The 16,743-nt window shown below is 47.6% G+C and overlaps 1 protein-coding gene across 1 annotated transcript in view; it reads left to right on the top strand.

Annotated features, from left to right (window-relative positions):
• The window catches only part of FAM117A (family with sequence similarity 117, member A), a 44,603-nt gene that overhangs the window by 14,196 nt on the left and 13,664 nt on the right, over positions 1-16,743 (top strand). Inside the window, exon 2 of the mRNA XM_004684320.1 lies at positions 12,653-12,822. Within this exon, the coding sequence (XP_004684377.1) occupies positions 12,653-12,822 (170 nt within the window). The remainder of the gene's footprint in view (positions 1-12,652; positions 12,823-16,743) is intronic.

Genomic DNA, 16,743 nt, shown 5'->3' with positions numbered 1-16,743 from the left:
CAGTTCTGAGGAATAAGAAGTTCTCTCATTCTCACCAGCTAGACACTCCTATTCTCACCAAAGTCTTTTTTTTTTTCACTTGAATAAGATTTTATTTATAAGAGTCAGAGACTATTAATTATACAAATATCCCATCAGTAGGAGAATAGATGGTCCAGTTGGGGTATATGCATCTCATTGAATATTTTTGAGCCTTAAAATGGTGTGCACTATCGATACACAAGAAACCATAGATGAGTCTCAACATGTTAAGCAAAAGAAATCAGAAACAAATAAGTACACACTATATGATTCTATTTATATGGAATTTAAGAACAGGAATTTCTCACCAAAGTCTTTTTTTTTTTTTTTTAAAGATTTATTTATTTATTCATACAGAACTGGGGTACAGGCCAGAGATGCAGAGGGTGAGAGGCTTCACCAGGGACAGAGTGGGGAGCAGAACAGGCAGATCGACAAAGTACACTGCTGAGAGGAGCAGCAGGCAGGTCAGGAGAGGTCTGCTGCGCCATGTGGATCTCCTCCAGGGCAGGCGGGGATCGAACTCATGCGGAAGTGGCTTAAGCTTCTTAGTGCAGTGCTTTAACCCGCTGCGCCACCAGGGAGGGCCACCAAAGTCTTTTTAAGGTCCATTTTTGCACCTACAGAGGGAGACATGCATTGTAATTCATTTTCGTTCCTCCTGGGATCCACCTGCTTTCCCTTTAGCCATTTTTGCCCTTACTCCCTGGGGCCTCCCTGATTGCCACATTCTTTCTGAAGGTCAATAATGGCAAGTAGGGGCCACTTGACTGGATAGACCTGAGGCCCTGTCTCTGTCCAAGCGTTTCTCGCCCCTGGGATGATGTGACATTTCTCAAAGTCTCTTTCCCTTCGCATCTTCCTTCTGCCTTGGGTTGATTTACATCTTTCAATTCCTTGCCTCAGATTAAGCCTCATTCGTTCTTTCATTTCTTCTTGCCCACCTTCTCTTTCCCCAAATTAAAAGACCAGGGTAGTAACTATTGGATATGACAATAGCCAGCCAACATTAAAATGTGAGAGTTGAGACTCTTATTGAAGAATGAATTGAATTTCCATCCTCCCAAATTAAACTAGTTCTTTTTTCCATTCACAACTTTTTTTTAAAGATAAAGATTTTATTTATGCATACTGAACTGGGGTACAGGCCAGAGGTGCAGGATTGGTGAGAGGATTCACCAGAGTCAGAGTGGGGAGCAGAACAGGCAGATTGACGAAGTACACTGCTGAGGGGAGCAGCAGGGAGACAGGAGAGGTCTGCTGTGACATGTGGATCAGCTCCTGGGAGGGGGTCGAACTCACACTGAAGTGTCCCCAGCTGGCCAGTTTTATAGTGCTGCGCTCCAGCCCACTGTGCCACCAGGGAGGGCCACCATTCAGAACTATTTTTCTCATAACTTGGAATCACAATTTCAAGTCTAGGAAAGTTGTAAGTACTTAGCACACCCATTCATCGTTCACCTGGACTCGTTGAAAACTTGGTCACAATTGTCTAATCCATCTACTCTCCTGTGTGATATGTATATGTGTGTCTAGATTGCTACAAATATTGTGGTGGATATATGTGCTTTAGGGGGAGCTATTTGAAAATAATTTGAAAATAGACATGTTGCTTCAGTAGCCATCATGAGACTAAGGATGTTCTATAAAATCACAATGTCATTATTAGACCTCAGGAGGTATTAGTCTGCATCATCTAATAACATCTACCATTTCCCCTTCAATGGCCTTTTTAAGGTTTTGTACCAGAATCCCATCAAGTTTTTCACTTGGTGGTATCATTGAAAAGTCCTATCTAGAGGGTCTCCCTGGTGTCTCAAGGGTTAAAGTCTAAGTTCTATCAAGCTATCACCAGCCATTGTGCCATGAGTTTGATCCCTGGTCAGGGAGCTGGTCCACATGGCACAGCAGACCACTCCTATATCACCTATCTGTGCCCCACCCTGTGTCTGATGGATCCTATCACCCCAACCCGATAACTCTGGCCTATACGCTTGCTTTTGTATGCATAAATTTAAAAAATAAGTCTTAAAAAAAAGTCTGTTTAGAACTCCTTACACACTCCTGTGTTTTGTTATTTAATGACTGACTTAGAAGACTATAGGTCAATTGTCTTCTAGCTGACCCACATTCAGGATTTTTCCATTTTTCTCATGGTGATTTTTCTTTTTCAAAGACTGATTTATTTATGCATACCAGAACTGGGTTGTAGGCCAGAGGTGCAAGAAGCGAGAGGACTCACCAGAGACAGAGTGGGGAGCAAAACAGGTGCATCAACTGAAATCCACTGCTGAGGGGCGCAGCGGGTGAGACAGGGGTCTGCTGCGCCATGTGGGTCACCCCCTGGCTGGGGACTGAACTCAGGCCATCGGGGTGCTAGTGCTGACACTTAACCAGGGAGGCCCTCATGGTGCTTTTTCTCCCTCTTCTATCCCCTGTATTTTCTGCAGATGAGAAGTCAGGTTTGGGGCCTGATTGAACTCAGGTAAAACTTGCTGGCAAGAGCACTAGTGGGTGAAGTACGCGTCATAGCTGTCGCTTTTGGAGGCATGTAATTCTGAATGTCTGTTGTTACTTGTGCTAAGTTCGATCCCTTTCGGTGGTAACCACCAACTTTCCCATTGTAGAAATACATAATTCTCTTATGAAACTTTGACATTATTTAAATATTCTGTTCCCTGCAGTATTTCTCCCAATAGTTTTGATGACTCTCCCTGATTGAGATAATTTTTTGGGAGTTGTGGAAAGGCACTTCTGAATGAGCACTACTGGCTGTGAGTATTGATGTGAAGAGTTCACATGGGGAATAAAGCTTTTTTTCTTTTGGGTTTTGGAATCAGGTGAAAAGGCAACAAATTGGGTCATGAAATTCTATGAGAGTCTCAGTATTTGGTGTGACTTGAGCAGATACTAAATTGAGGATAAGTTACCTGTACTTACTGATGTGTGGCGGTTTGCCTGAGGCCAGGTAGGAGGCAGACTGGATGAAGTTAAAAATAAGTCATGGTTCATTATTTTGACTATTTGAAAGTTATCTGTAATTCTCTTCTTATTTCCTATTCTTTCACTTGCTTTCTACTTTGCTTACTACAAAAGGAATTGCTCATTTTTTTATTGGTCTGCTTCCTTCCCTTGGCCCATCCAAGATGCCCAATGGATAGAGCAGTGTTCCTAAGATCCAGGTACAGTCATCCTGGTTCCAGCAAGGGGAGGAACTGGAGCCCTTCCAGCCTGTGGTAGTTCCCAAAGCAGGCAGCTGCGGTCCGCGGCAGTTGAGTCTGACAGTGAAACCGGACAGTGGGAAATGCACTTTTTTTTTTTTTTTAAAGATTTATTTATTCATACAGAGCTGGGGTACAGGCCAGAGATGCAGAGGGTGAGAGGATTCACCAGGGTCAGAGTGTGGAGCAGAAGAGTCTTTTTGAGGAAGTACACTGCTGAGGGGAGCAGCGGGCGGGTCAGGAGAGGTCTGCTGTGACATGTGGGTCAGCTCCGGGGCAGGCGGGAAATCACCCATGGGGAAGTGGCTTAAGCCTCCCAGTGCTGTGCTTTAACCTGCTGCGCCACCTGGGAGGGCCGGGAAATGCACTTTTAAAAGCCTTCTGCTGGGGAGAAAGGCCAGCATCTCCATTGGCTCTGTGGCCCTGGAGAAATCAGTTCACTTCTGCTTGAGGGTGCGTCGTGGGCCTCCCTCCTGGAACACCTTGGAAGCTGTGTCCCCTTTTATGGAAGGATTCATGAGTGTGGGGGGTGATGTATTCTGAATAGAACTCAGGAAACAGTTTCAATCACAGTTGTCTTCTCACAGGATTTAGTGTAGATGAGCCTCTCCAATCTCTGGTTCTTCCTTCCCCTCATTTATCTTAAAAGACTACCTGCCGGCTGACTGGCTGTCATGGTTTCTTCTCTACCTGATAGGAATCAGATGGCCCTGAGTCGTGGAGCCCCCAGGGCTGATGCCTGGCCTGTGAGATAATGGAGCACTCGGGACCGCCAGTCCCAAATAAGCACGGGGCGAGGATTCTTAAAGGGAAGAGGCTAGGCTATGTGCTACTGATGCTGCTCCTGCAGAGACAAGCGGCTCCACTCACTCACTGCTAGTATTTTGTTTAGTTTGAAAAATGTTGAAATCCTACAGAATGCCTCTTCAGAGCATTTAGATAAAAGGTAAAAAGTTCACACCACTTCCTCTTCTAACTGCAGCTTCTTGAGAATTGAAAAATGTCTAAGCAACTTCAGTGTACTCTTGTCTCACACACACACACACACACACACACACGCGCGCGCGCACGCACCCTGGGACCAGCCTTTTCCTCCTTGCTGACACAAGACTAGTATATTCCTTATTTTCCACCACAATGACATCTCCAGATGGGTTTCTAGCTCTTCTCTCCAGCTGTCCATAGATGTGGTCTGCATCCTGGGAAGTCAGACACGCAGTAGAAATGCTTTCACTTGAGCTGCACACTTAAATGTGGAGTTCATAATGAATTGAGGGCCTGGCTAAGATGTTTGTCATGTGGATATAAATATCACTTTTTTTCCTCTTTAGGTAAATCTTCTTGATCAGGGAAGTGTCATGTGATATCTTCTTTCTTTTTAATCTAGTTTTGCCTCCCTGGTATGCTTGAAATGAGCCTTTGCTCAGTGTTCAAAGAAGTGCTCAAAGCTCCAAGCTTAATTTCCCCAGCTGCGATGGATGGGGGTCTCCTTGGGCTTTCCAAGGAGGGCTTCTAACTCTTACACAGTCATATTGGGAATTTCAGTTTGACCACAGCTTCCCTCAAAAACCCACTTGCCCCTGAGTTAAGTAGTTAAGCAGCCTGGATCTCAGGGAGCTCAGAAGACTGCCTGCCCCTGTTAGTCCCACACATGCGTTGAAATGGGAGTGTAATCTAGGCGCGATGACTTCTCTTTAACTGCAAAGCTGTAATTGGGGAGTTGGGGACCTGTTTAGAAATTGTGAACCCGTGTTACTTCACCCCTCCAGCTGACCCTTCCCCCTGACAAAAGTGCTGCATCACAGCTGAGGGGGCCTGGGGCGGCCCGCTCCCCACGTCCAACCTGTGTCCTTCCTCAGCCTCCTGGGCCGCCCTCCTCATCCTGCTTCTTCTTGAGTGAAGATGTGTGACTTAAACAAGATTGGAGAAAAACATGGTCTCATATTTTTAGCTCATGCATACGCGTAGAGAGAGACCAGGAAGGGTGGTGCTGTCTAAGTGGGGGCGTGCAGTTTTGATTCTTCAGTTTTGCTCATCTGCGTTTTCCTATTTCCTCCAACATATGTACAGCTTCTGTTACAATAAGAGTCATTTTTGTCTTTGGGAGGGGAGGCAAGACCAGTGCTAATACTGCTTCAAAGCCCAAGGACGTGAGAAAGTGACTCACACTTGTTTGTTGAAGCAGCTAGTTGTCGAGTTTTTGCCATGTGTGAGCTCTCATTGGCTGGCTTCCTTCTTGCTTCTGTAGTCCTTCCCGGGTATTTTGGGAGCCCTAGGCCTCTTACCCGTGGAGGATGGTTGGAGAGTAGCCTCATCTTTTCCCCCAGGCTTCTCTGCTCTGTTGTCCCAAACAAGCATAATAATGAAATAAATGAAGCCCCTTCTCCCCATGCCCACCCAGGACCCTGTGGTCAGGGACTGGTTTCTCTTCATGAGCTGCTAAGCCTCACCCCACAGCCTATCAGCGCCCCACTTCAATCTCGGCGACAGTCCCTCGTCCTTCTACTCTTCCTGCCTCCCTGGAGCTTATCATGGACCAGGTTCCCGGCGGCGCACCGAATCTGTTTAGTGAAGAAGTGAAATCAGCCTGTCCACTGTGGTGAGCCAGGCCCCACTGGCCGCTGTTTGCTCAGAGTCTTGTCTGCTCTTGTGTGCCTTCTGCCCTATTGACTACCCCCTGACGGGCAGACGCTGGACCCCTGGCCTTCCTCAGTCAGCCCCCTCTCCCCAAAGCCATACACATGCAGCAGTTGGGAGGCAGGGCTGAGTGGCCCTGGGAGATAGCACCTAAGGCTTCTTATCTCCAGTGTGTGCTGCTTTGTTTTGCTTTTTCTACTTGCCGTTGCCCAAGAACCAAAGCATCCGCCACTGCTCAGCTGCCTGGTGAAGTGGGCTGGCCCCATGCCAGGCGCCTCGCCAGGTGGTTGGGCTGTGGAGGCTGCTGCATGCGATGGGCCGATAATACCCCTCAGTGTTGTAAACAGGACACTCCACCCTCCGCGGCCACCCAGCCCGTGTCCTGGCTGCCTGCTGCTTTGTCACAGCCTGTCATGATACGGGTGCCCCTTGTCAGATAGGGAAGCCAATTGTCCTTTTTTCCCTCCCCCTTGCTCCCAAATCTGAGAGTGGTACTTTCCAGAAATGAAACCAGTTCATCTTCTAACCACAAGCAACCGTTGTGACTTCTCGAAGCCTTTTCTCCTAACCATAATCACACAATCGCAGGGCAGTGGCCACCCCAGCTCTTTCCGGTGTGCCCTTGAGGGATAAGCCCAGGAGCCCCTGTTTCAACGACACTTATTTGTGAGCTTTTTGGGGGATGTTCCCACCTAGCAGATCTTGCTGGGTGGTATTGGTGTCCGAGTTAGACTGTCACTAGTGAGGGAAGGAGCTCGGACACTCGAGATGTGCCTTCCTGGAGAACCAGGGGGACAGGCCTGTTGGGCTGGTGACGAGGATTCACTGCATGCTTTTCTGGGTAGTCTCTTCTTTCTAGGCTCCTTTACCGTACCTCCAACCCTCAAGGGTTGTGGAGGGAACAGGAGGATTAAGTGACATTAATGGATTGAATTTATCTGCTGAAGACTTTATATATTTTTAAAGATTTATTTATACATACAAGAACTGGGTACAAGCCAGAGGTGCAGGGGGTAGGGTGAGGTGAGAGGATTCACCATAGACAGAGTAGGGAGAAGAACAGGCATATGTGCTGAAATACACTGCTGAGGGGAGCAGCAGGCAAGACAGGAGAGGTCTGCTGCGCCATGTGGGTCACCTCCCTGGCTAGGATTGAACTTGAGCTGCATTGGCTATGGATAGCCACTGTGCTGTGCTGTGGTTTAACCCATTATGTCACCAGGGAGGGCCCTCTGCTGAAGAATTTAAAGCATACTTGCATCTTCTCTTCTTCACCCTAGGAGGTAACTTAGCCCAGGGTTGCGCTTCTGGTGGCCAGGAGGGAGCCAGACCCAGTGAGGCTATGCAGTGCTGGCCAGAGACAGAACTAGATTCCTCACATCCCTCAGATATTGGGGGAGCATACTGCTGCAACCTGCAGCCCCGTCAAGGATGGCACCAAACTTGAACCTCTGGTTTGGGTTTTCCTTTTTTCTGGGTGGGGAGGACTTGAGGCATTCAGTTAGCCCTTCATCAGTTTTGGTACCCAAATTAGCAGGTGCTCAACTAACCATTTGGGGCAAGGGTTTATGAAATAAGTGGCAGATTTTTTTTCCATATCAAAATCTAGCCTCTTGTTTTCTGGGCATGAGAGAAACATGGTGTTTTAGTCTCAGAAAGATCCAGGCATGCCAAGAAATGGGGTTTTGTTAAGAGCTCTGAGACAGAAGGCAATTCTGTCATTTTGTGTCTGCCAAGGAACTGTGCCAGAACCCTCCATAAGGATGTGGTCACTGGACAAGTAAAGCTGAGGCCCAGCTGTCTCACTTAAGGAATAGAAACTGAGGCAAACTCTCAGTTAGACTGAGATTCAGTGAAATATGCAGGTCTGGCAGAGAAGAGGGACTCTTCTCTGGAGGTGCTTGGTTTTCCTCCATTCCCATCTCTCCCTCCTCTTCCCCCCCTTTTTAAAAAAAATTTGTCTTCTATTTTTGTTTACAGAGGAGCAAGTAAAGACCCATGAAATCCTCAGAATCTTTGTGAATAACTTTGGTCAGAGGTGGCCAGAAAGCATGTAGAGTTGACCAAAATGGGTGGATTGGATTCTTACACCAAATTCCAGAATTCTGAGTCCACCCCTGCTCTGGGAACACTGGGAGTAACATACCACTTCTGATGGCTCCTCTTCAGATTGTCTCCTTTTGTAGTCCATTGATTGGGGTGGAAGATGAAGGGCAGTGGGACTGGCATTAGGTGGGTGTGGTTTAAATTATCTCTGGGAGATAGTAGAATGCTTTACCCCAGGATCCAAAGATTCTTTAAACACAAACAAACCCAAAAAACAAACAAAAAAGGTTATTGCAGATACTCAAGTCAGGCTGCCATCTCCCTCCTTAGTCCCCTTTCTTGAAGAGGAGCTGAGAGGCTGTCTTTCCTCCCTCTGGGTGTTCAGCAAATTCAGGGTGTCTTCCTGATGCAAGACGGCCCTGAGTCCTGGGCACTGACTGACTTGTGGGGTGACCAAATCCAGTGGGGAAGAGTGGGCCTCAGTCTCCTCATCCTGGTCCCTGCTGTGGCAGACAGGAGAGTAAAAGATTACACATACCAAAAGTTCTTACTTAGTAGGCATGACCCGGAACTTGAAAATAGAAACACAAGCACACGTGTGCTTAGGGTCTCGGTAAGGCTAGAGGAGATTTTTGCAGCGACTTCTGCTGAAGGGCTTGGAGAGGTGGCGCCAAGAGTATTCTCTCCATCACTTCTTTCCCATCCCTGGCACCAGCCCTGTTCCTGGGAGCAGTGCGGAAGCAGCCAGTAGGACCATGGCATCTGGCCCTAGTGTCAGGCTCTTCATCTGCTCTTCAAGGCCACTTGCACCTTGGCCTCTCTATCATGGAACCCTGTAGAATTGCTTTCCAGAGCCCCTGCTCCTCCCAGGGCTCTTCGGGATAGCTGTGGAGGGCTGCAGGACAGTATTTTGTGTTCTGACCTTGCCACCATGCCCTTAGGTGGGTCAGAAGCTCTAAGAGCTAGCCAGGTTATCAACTTTTTAAGATTTATTTTTCTTATTTATGCATACCAGAACTGGGCTATAAGGCAGTGTTGCCAGAGGGTGAGAGGATTTACCAGAGACGAGAGGGGTGGGGCAGAACAGGCAGATCAGTCGAAGTACACTGCTGAGGGGAGCAGCGGGCGGGTCAGGAGAGGTCTGCCGCGCCATTTGGGTCAGCTCCCTGGCCAGGGATAGAATTCATGCCATAGTGGCTGGTGGTTGTTTGATAGTGTTGAGACTTAACTGCTGCGCCACAAAGGAGGCCCCAGATTACCTACTTTTAATCTTAAGCCCTGAGTGGGAACGTATGTAATTGAAAAGCTAACATAGGAGATGAAGTCAGAACTTGAACCCAGCATACCTATCATATTAATTTATTACACATCAGTTACAGGGAGGGAAAAAAAGGGGTTGGGTGCTCCTGAGTCTCAGAGAAAAAGAGACAGGCAGCTCTGGGGCTTTTCCCCAGTAGAGCAGGCTGAGCCTGAATATACAACAAGACAAAGTTAGAGCCCGTGGTAGAATTTGAATAGACCCGATGATAAAGATATTCTAGATTTTAGTCAGATATTTAGGAGCCTGCCAAACTCTAGCTGATGCTCAAGGCACTGGGGAGGGGTACAAAGATAAGTTAGAGACTGTTCTTGGCCTCTAGTTGCTTATTATCTAGGACTTAACAAATTTCCGTAATCCAAGAAAAAGAGGGTGGTAAGTACTAGGAGAGTACAAAGTACAGAAAAAACTCAGAAAATTCTGAGATGTTCCTTCTAGGTAATCCAGAAGGCCTTGTGGAGGTGGAGGCAGAAGCAGTTAACTGGCCCTGGCAGATGGGTCCGATTTCAATCGCAGGCACAAGTGTGAAGTCCCAAGAGAGAGAGGAAAGGTCCAGGATGTGGGTGGAAAATGGTATGACAGAGACCTTGAAAAGGGAGTAAAATGCAGGGGAAAGGTAAGTGGCCTGGAGCAAGAACCTTTGACAACCATCTTTGAAAGAAAACTTTTGAAAAGCTTTAACCGAAGTGTTGAGATCATTTAAAAGTATGTGTCAGTGCGTACATAAAACACATTCAGACAACTTGTGATCATTAAATGTGTATGTAAAGCATGTACATATGGAAAGGGCAAGGCTGCAAGAGTATAGATCTGAGTGTTATTAGTGATTATGGGTGTTGAGAGGTCTGAATCTTTTTTTCATCTTGCTCACATAATGTATTTCTTGACTTAACCTCAATTTACTCTTACTACTTTTATGAATGCCAGTTTTATTTTTTTAAAGATATATTTATGCATACAAGAACTGGGGTGCAGGTGAGAAGTGTGGGGAGTGGTGAGAGGATTTATGAGAGACAGATTGGGGAACAGAATAGGCAAAATGACTGAAATACACTGCTAAGGGGAGCAGCAGGCGAGACAGGAGAGGTCTGCCCAGCCACGTGGGTCAGCTCCCTGGGAAGGGATCAAATGCATGCTGCAGTGGCTGTAGATTGCCTCATAGTGCTGTGCTTTAAACCATTCTGCCAGGCAGGCCTATGTCTGTCATTTTTAATTTGTTTTAAATGAGTACATACTACATAATTGATGAGGGGGGCGGTGACTTAGAAATATACCAGGAACTAGATAAAAACTGAGAGTAAAAGTTGTCTATGCAGCCATTTATGATGTCCAAATCTGAAGTGGGGAACCCCTCAAAAGTCAAATAATATGGGAGTAGCTAAGCAATCATTGTATGTCAGGAATATTATGCAGTCATTAAAAACAACAACTCTGTAGCTGTTTACTTTTGAATAAGGCTATATAAAATGAGTAGAATAAAGCAGAGTTAATATATAGTACATTTCATATTGATTGTTACCATTATGTAAAATGTAAGTAAATACTTAACATGAAGTTGGACAATGTGGATAGTGTTGCTGATGTCTCTTTTTGTGCTAGTAAAGTTTGCACAACATAAAATTTACCATTTAACCACTTTCAGTTTCCAGTCCAGTTGCATTAAGTACTTTTACAATGTTGTACAGCTGTTTGTTCCCACTGTTTGTTTTCCAGAACATTTTCATCCCAGGTAGAAACTCTGTGCTATTAAACAATAGCACCCTATTCCCTTCTCCCCCTGTGTCCCCAGTAATCTTTCTGCCACCTTGTATGAATTTGCCTAAGTGAATTATTTTATGTAAATTAATTTAAATCTATCACATGAAAATAAATTATGTAAATACAATAGTTTTCTTTTGTATCAGGTTTATTTTACTTAGTATAATGTTTTGAAGTTTCATCTGTGCTGTAGCACATGTCACAATTTCATTTTTTTGTACATTACTGATCTCTTGTAGGTATAGCCCACACTTTGTCTATGCATTCTTCTGTTGGTGTATACTTGGTTGTTTCCACCTTTTGACTCTTGCATATAATGCTATGAGAACACGGGAGTGCAAATATCTCTCCCAAGACCCTGCTTTTCATTCTTTTATATAAATATATATATATATATATATAATTTTTGTGTGTGTAATACATACTAGAACTGCTGGCCTGTTAGTGTCTTTTTAGTGTAAAGTTCTTTAAGTTTAAACCTGCATTCCCTGGGATACACATGTGAATTGCCAAGGGCTCACAACAGATGTGATGGCATTTTGCTCTCTCTAAAGACTCTATTGATTTTTTTAAAGATTTATTTACTTATGCATACAAGAACTGGGGTACAGGCCAGATGTTCAAGGGGTGAGAGGATTCACCAGAGAGAGAGTGGGGAACAGCATAAGCTGATGTACTGAAGTACACTGCTGAGGGGAGCAGTGGGCAAGACAGGAGAGGTCTGCTGTGCCATGTGGGTCAACTCCCTGGCCAGGGATTGAACTAGTGCTGCAGTGGCCATGGATAGCGTCCTAGTGCCGTGCTTTAACCACTTGCATCACCAGGAAGGCCCCTCTTTATCGATCTTAAGATAGTAGAGTATTTTCATTGTGGCCTTGGAAAACAGGGTCAACCCGGATGATTGAAAGTTACGGATGTTTCCAGAACCTTACATTTTATCAATTGTTTGAACTTTTTAATTTTCCCAGAAAGCTTTAACCAAGGTAAAAATAAAATGAGTGGATTTATACTTGCTTTATTTTTGTCTTATATAGACAGAAATCAAAGACAGAGGAGAAAATCAAAAGCTTGGATATTTTCCTAAGGTAGATCTCTTAAAGTCCTAGATAGTTGAAAACAGTTAACAATGTTCTCTTTATCTCAGACACCTAGGTTCCCTGGAGCTAACCTATCTGGAAGGGTTAGTCTTGAAGACTCTCAGTTAACTAGATTGAATTTGTGCTGGGCATAGGTGCTCTGCAGTGGGTACTGGAGGGAGGACGATTAGCAGGAGATACAAAGTGGAAGAAGACTTGGGTTTTGTCCACTTTTAGTTCTCTCTTTAATTATGGGAAATGGTCCTGCCCTCAGGAAAAGAACTGGCAGATCACAGTTCATAGTCCATTAGGAACAGGAAGAAGAGACCTGTATGAAGTGGAGCCCTCATCCAAAGGAAAATGGTGTCAGTTGTTTCTAGTGATAAGGCCACTGGCTAAGCCAGGACAGCACTGATCAGGCTTTCTGTGCTCTCAGGGGCTGCTTCAAGTTCCTTTAAGGGGAGGGGGATACAAGTGAGGACATGTGTCAGGCGAGGTGCCCTAGAAGAGAGAAGGTTGGTCACCACATCTCCATGATGCTGATGTCAAGGTGTGCGGGCTGTGCTCTCTTCCAGCTAGCGTCCCATGTGCCGTGGCCCCAGAAAAGTCAGTGTGCAGGCCTCAGCCACCCCAGGTCCGACGGACATTCTCCCTGGACACCATCCTCAGCTCCTACCTTCTGGGCCAGTGGCCGCGAGATGCTGATGGGGCCTTCACCTGCTGTACCAATGACAAGGCCACCCAGGTAATGAAACTTTCCTAATCAGATATGGGGTAAGGATATGGGGGGACGGACTGGCTGAGGAGGCCATTGCTTTACTCACCACCTTTCAGCCATTGGCATACTTTGTCCTGGGTCTCGGCTATTCGCATTTATCATGTAGCTTTTCAGCATCTATTGTCTATGAGCTTGTTTTGCATTGTAAACCTACAAACCTGACTGGTGGAAAAGAGAAGTCAGTTTTGGTTTTTCAGTTTAGCTTGGCGTATTCATCTGTGGATAGGCAAACTGTGCCTTCGGAATATACTGACAGGTTTAAAAAAGTAAGATTTACCTTGCTAAAATGAAACTGAGGCCAACATTCAGTTGAGTTTGCATTCCCTAGACAACTGAAGAGGTGGCCAGAAAGTGTGTGCAGCCAGGCTAGATCCCACTGGACCAATAGGCCCAGGAAGCTCTTGGATAGTGGCGAGTGGACCTGTGGCCTTGGCAGCGCCGTCTGGGCTCTTTGGCTCCAGTGGAGTCCTGTGGTGTCCAGGTCCCCTCCTCACTGTTTTTCTGCACTCCGCTCTTTTCATGGAGAACCCTGACCTTGGAAGGGACCTCCACAGATCTTCCAGTCCACTTGTCAGCTGTGAATCATTTTTGAATAAATGATGTGAACTGGAGCAAGAGTTCGCATCAGAACTCCTACAGATGAACTTTTGTAAAAAGTTATTTCTTGATCTGACTTAGGACTTCAACATTCTTAGCAGTTAAGTTTCCAAGAGTCAGATGTTCCCCCTTTCATGCCGTTTAAACCCATTCCTGTTCCACTTGAGGACAAAGGGACTCAGGTGAGAGGAGTGGGTGGGAGCACACTGGCTGGGAGGGGTCGGCATGGGGGGGGAGGGGGGCCATGGCAGGAGAGCTCTCCGCGGGCTGGGAGTGCGGGACTGCGCTCTGCTCGGCCTGCTGATCGGCGGGGCGCCAGCTGGGAAGGGCTTTGTGGGCCCGCTTTTCCCTGCCTCCTCTTCACATCGATCCTTGTGATTTTTTTTTTTTTTTTTGAATGAGATCCACTTTCGAATGTTATTACTGAATGTTTGAATGCCCAGTACTGTTCTTGGCATGTTAGAATGAAGAATGAGGAAATGAGGACAGGATTTGGCCTCTGTGAGTCTGGATGCTGGTTCCATGAAGGCCACTGAACAGACAGCCAAAAGATGAGATGGAGCCAAATGTCTGGCATGGTTTAGAGGAGGGGAATTCTCGTGGGAATACCCCACCTTGAACCAGCAAGAATTGGCTGCGTTCAACTCGATGGCTTTTGTAGATGCTTGGACCACATGAAGGGAGCACACAGTCCAGTTAGCAGAGAACACCTCTCCCAGGGCGCCCTGGATGCTGTTGGGCCCTGTATCTTTTGAAAGGGACAAGCATGATCAGTGTGCCTCCTCCTCACAGGCCTGAAGCACCCACCCCTCTCTCTTCAGTGGAGTGTTTAATTCAAATAAGGTATCTAGTCAAGGAGGGCTTCCTGGAGGTGAGGACTTGAGGTGGCTTTGAGTGTGAGTTCATGACTGTACCCTCCTCAGGCAGATAGCCCATCTAGCCCTGTCTCTGTCACTTCCTGAGCCCACTCCTCAGATAACTTCATCTTTGTCAATTCAAGGGAAGGTTCCCTCAGAAGTTCCCTGGCCAGATTTAGAGGCTTGGGCCCTCGGCTGTGTTTTTCTCAGGCTCTAGCTACAGGCCAGATCTTTTATATAACAAGTCTGGGCTTCATGCCACAGCCAGACAGAGGTCAGTGATGTGCCTCCATGGGTCTGGCAAGACCGAGTCGTGCAACTTTCCTCTTTCCCCGGGATGGGCTCCAGCCCTCGAGGAACTCATAGCAACCTGTCAATATTGTGGCTGCAGTCAGGAGGTGGGAGGACTCTGATCAATGAAGGCATCCAAACGAAAATACGCACTCTGTCTTTCTTTCATTCCTGGCCTCTGAGAACTTTCTGCTTCTAGGTTTTGGGCTCTCCTCAAATTCCTGCTTGAGCCTCCTGGCCTGGCACCATCCCCCTTCCTCAACACTGGCATAACATTCCAGCAGCCCGAGGGTTGCTTCCCTGCTGCGTGCCCGTGGCTCGCCCGGAAAGGACTGGAGATGAGCGAGCAGGGAGCGGTGTTAATGGAGAGATCCTAGGGCTAGTGGAGTAGGGCGGAGGGAAAGGTAAGGAGGCAGGACTTATGGGAGTCCTTGAAAGCTTTTAAGAGGTAAAAAATATACGAAGTCACACCCTTTCCCTAACTCCTTCAAACCAGAGGCGAGCTGTTTCGTCCCCTACCTCCATCTCTGCCTCTCTTTCTCTAGCCGCACCAGTATAATACACCCACAGCATCCGACAGCCTCGCTCTGGCGCTCTTCCTCGCCCCTCCTCCATCCCACCCCCGCCCAGGGCCCGTCCTAGGAGGCAGAGTGTGTGCTCAGAGACCACATCAGCCCTGGCATTCCCCTGGCATGCTGTGCAGTGCAGACGCAGCCGTCGTTGAGGTTTGCGTTGAGCAGCTCCCTCTCTGAAACCTGAGAGCCGCCAGCCAGGGCCCTGCCATTCCAAGCAAGTGCCAGATCGGGGCCGCCAGGCCAGAATTCTGCGTCCTCAAGACTTCCTTATGTGGCTGGAGATGGGCTAAAGGCTCTCAGTTCTCCGATGTGCCTGGTAGCAGCAGTCCCAGTACTCCCATGCTGGACTCAGCTGGGTTTTGAGCTCTAGGCAGACGCAGAAGACACACAGTTAGCCCTCAGGCAGTGCCCCACGCCTGATGTGAAAGGTGGGTTGCCCAGCTAAGTGGGACTAAGGAGGGCTGGGGGTGTGCATGTAAACTGGTTCCAGGAAGGGGAAGCTATGAATGTGGCAAGCAGGGAAGGGGGCTGTGAGCTGCTGCATGCTCTGAGCCCCCATCTCCAGCAATCAGCGGGGGCAGGAAGCGCTGGGGTGTGGTGGGAGCTAGATGCAGACTGGTCAGCTGGGGTGGACAAGGGCGACTCCCAGGTGGATCCATCTCTGGAGGATTCTTTGTTTCTTGGAGGACTTTGTCACGATTCTCTGCCTGAATGTATATTGTCCCCTCTCTGGTCCACCTTCTCCCCAGTTTAGCCGGTAAAGCAAAGCTGGCCCCCAAATGTTGAGGGCTGGCTCTTCTGGCAACTGGGTCCAGGCCTGGGTGGCTGATGGCAGCACTCACTGTGGTTGCGGTCACCCAAGGTCCTCTAGCTGTGCAAAACCTTTGAGCCTTTGCACTTCTGGAGGAGGAAGTGGTCTTACCACAGCTGAAGTGGCTGTTTGAGCAAAGTTCCCCCAACACCCACCTTCTCCTGCAGATAGCGGGGACCATGGGTACCTGTTTTTCTACTCACCTCCAGCCCCGTCTCCTCCGTCCTGTTAGCTCTGTGTGCTCTAGGTATGTGAGGAAGTCTCCATGATGCCCTCTTATTCTCTAGATCCAACTTACCTTTGGCTAAGTTGAGTCCTTGACGGACCTGATGGAATGTCCCAGGGCCACAGCCATACTTTTTTGAGGAAGACTTCCTTTCTGTGGCTCTTCCCCACCTGGGTAGGGGGTTGCCATCTCCCTCCTTTCCCTAAGCCCTTGCCTAGGCTCTTGGTGGTGATGCACACTGTGGGCTGTCCACTGCAGCCTTCCCTCGGGTGTGTGCCTGCTGTCCACCCTGATGAGCAGGACCAGTTATTAAGCACATGGCTTGACAACTGTACACAATACTTGAAAACTGGCCCATGATGGAAAATCTGAGAGTTGCTTAGTCACTGTAGGGCCAGAGACAGTAGCCTGGGCCACCTGCAGCCAGAGTGCTGGGAACTGGCTGCAGTTCCCAGAGCCCACCCTCAGAGCCTTTTCCTGCCTCCTTGTTTACCCGGAGTCCTGAGCGGCTAAGTCCCTGCTGAATTTCAG

Source organism: Condylura cristata, unplaced genomic scaffold, assembly GCF_000260355.1.
Source record: "Condylura cristata isolate star-nosed mole 26May11 unplaced genomic scaffold, ConCri1.0 scaffold00017, whole genome shotgun sequence".
Taxonomy (NCBI): Eukaryota; Metazoa; Chordata; class Mammalia; order Eulipotyphla; family Talpidae; genus Condylura; species Condylura cristata.
This window is presented reverse-complemented; position numbering and strand designations above follow the sequence as displayed.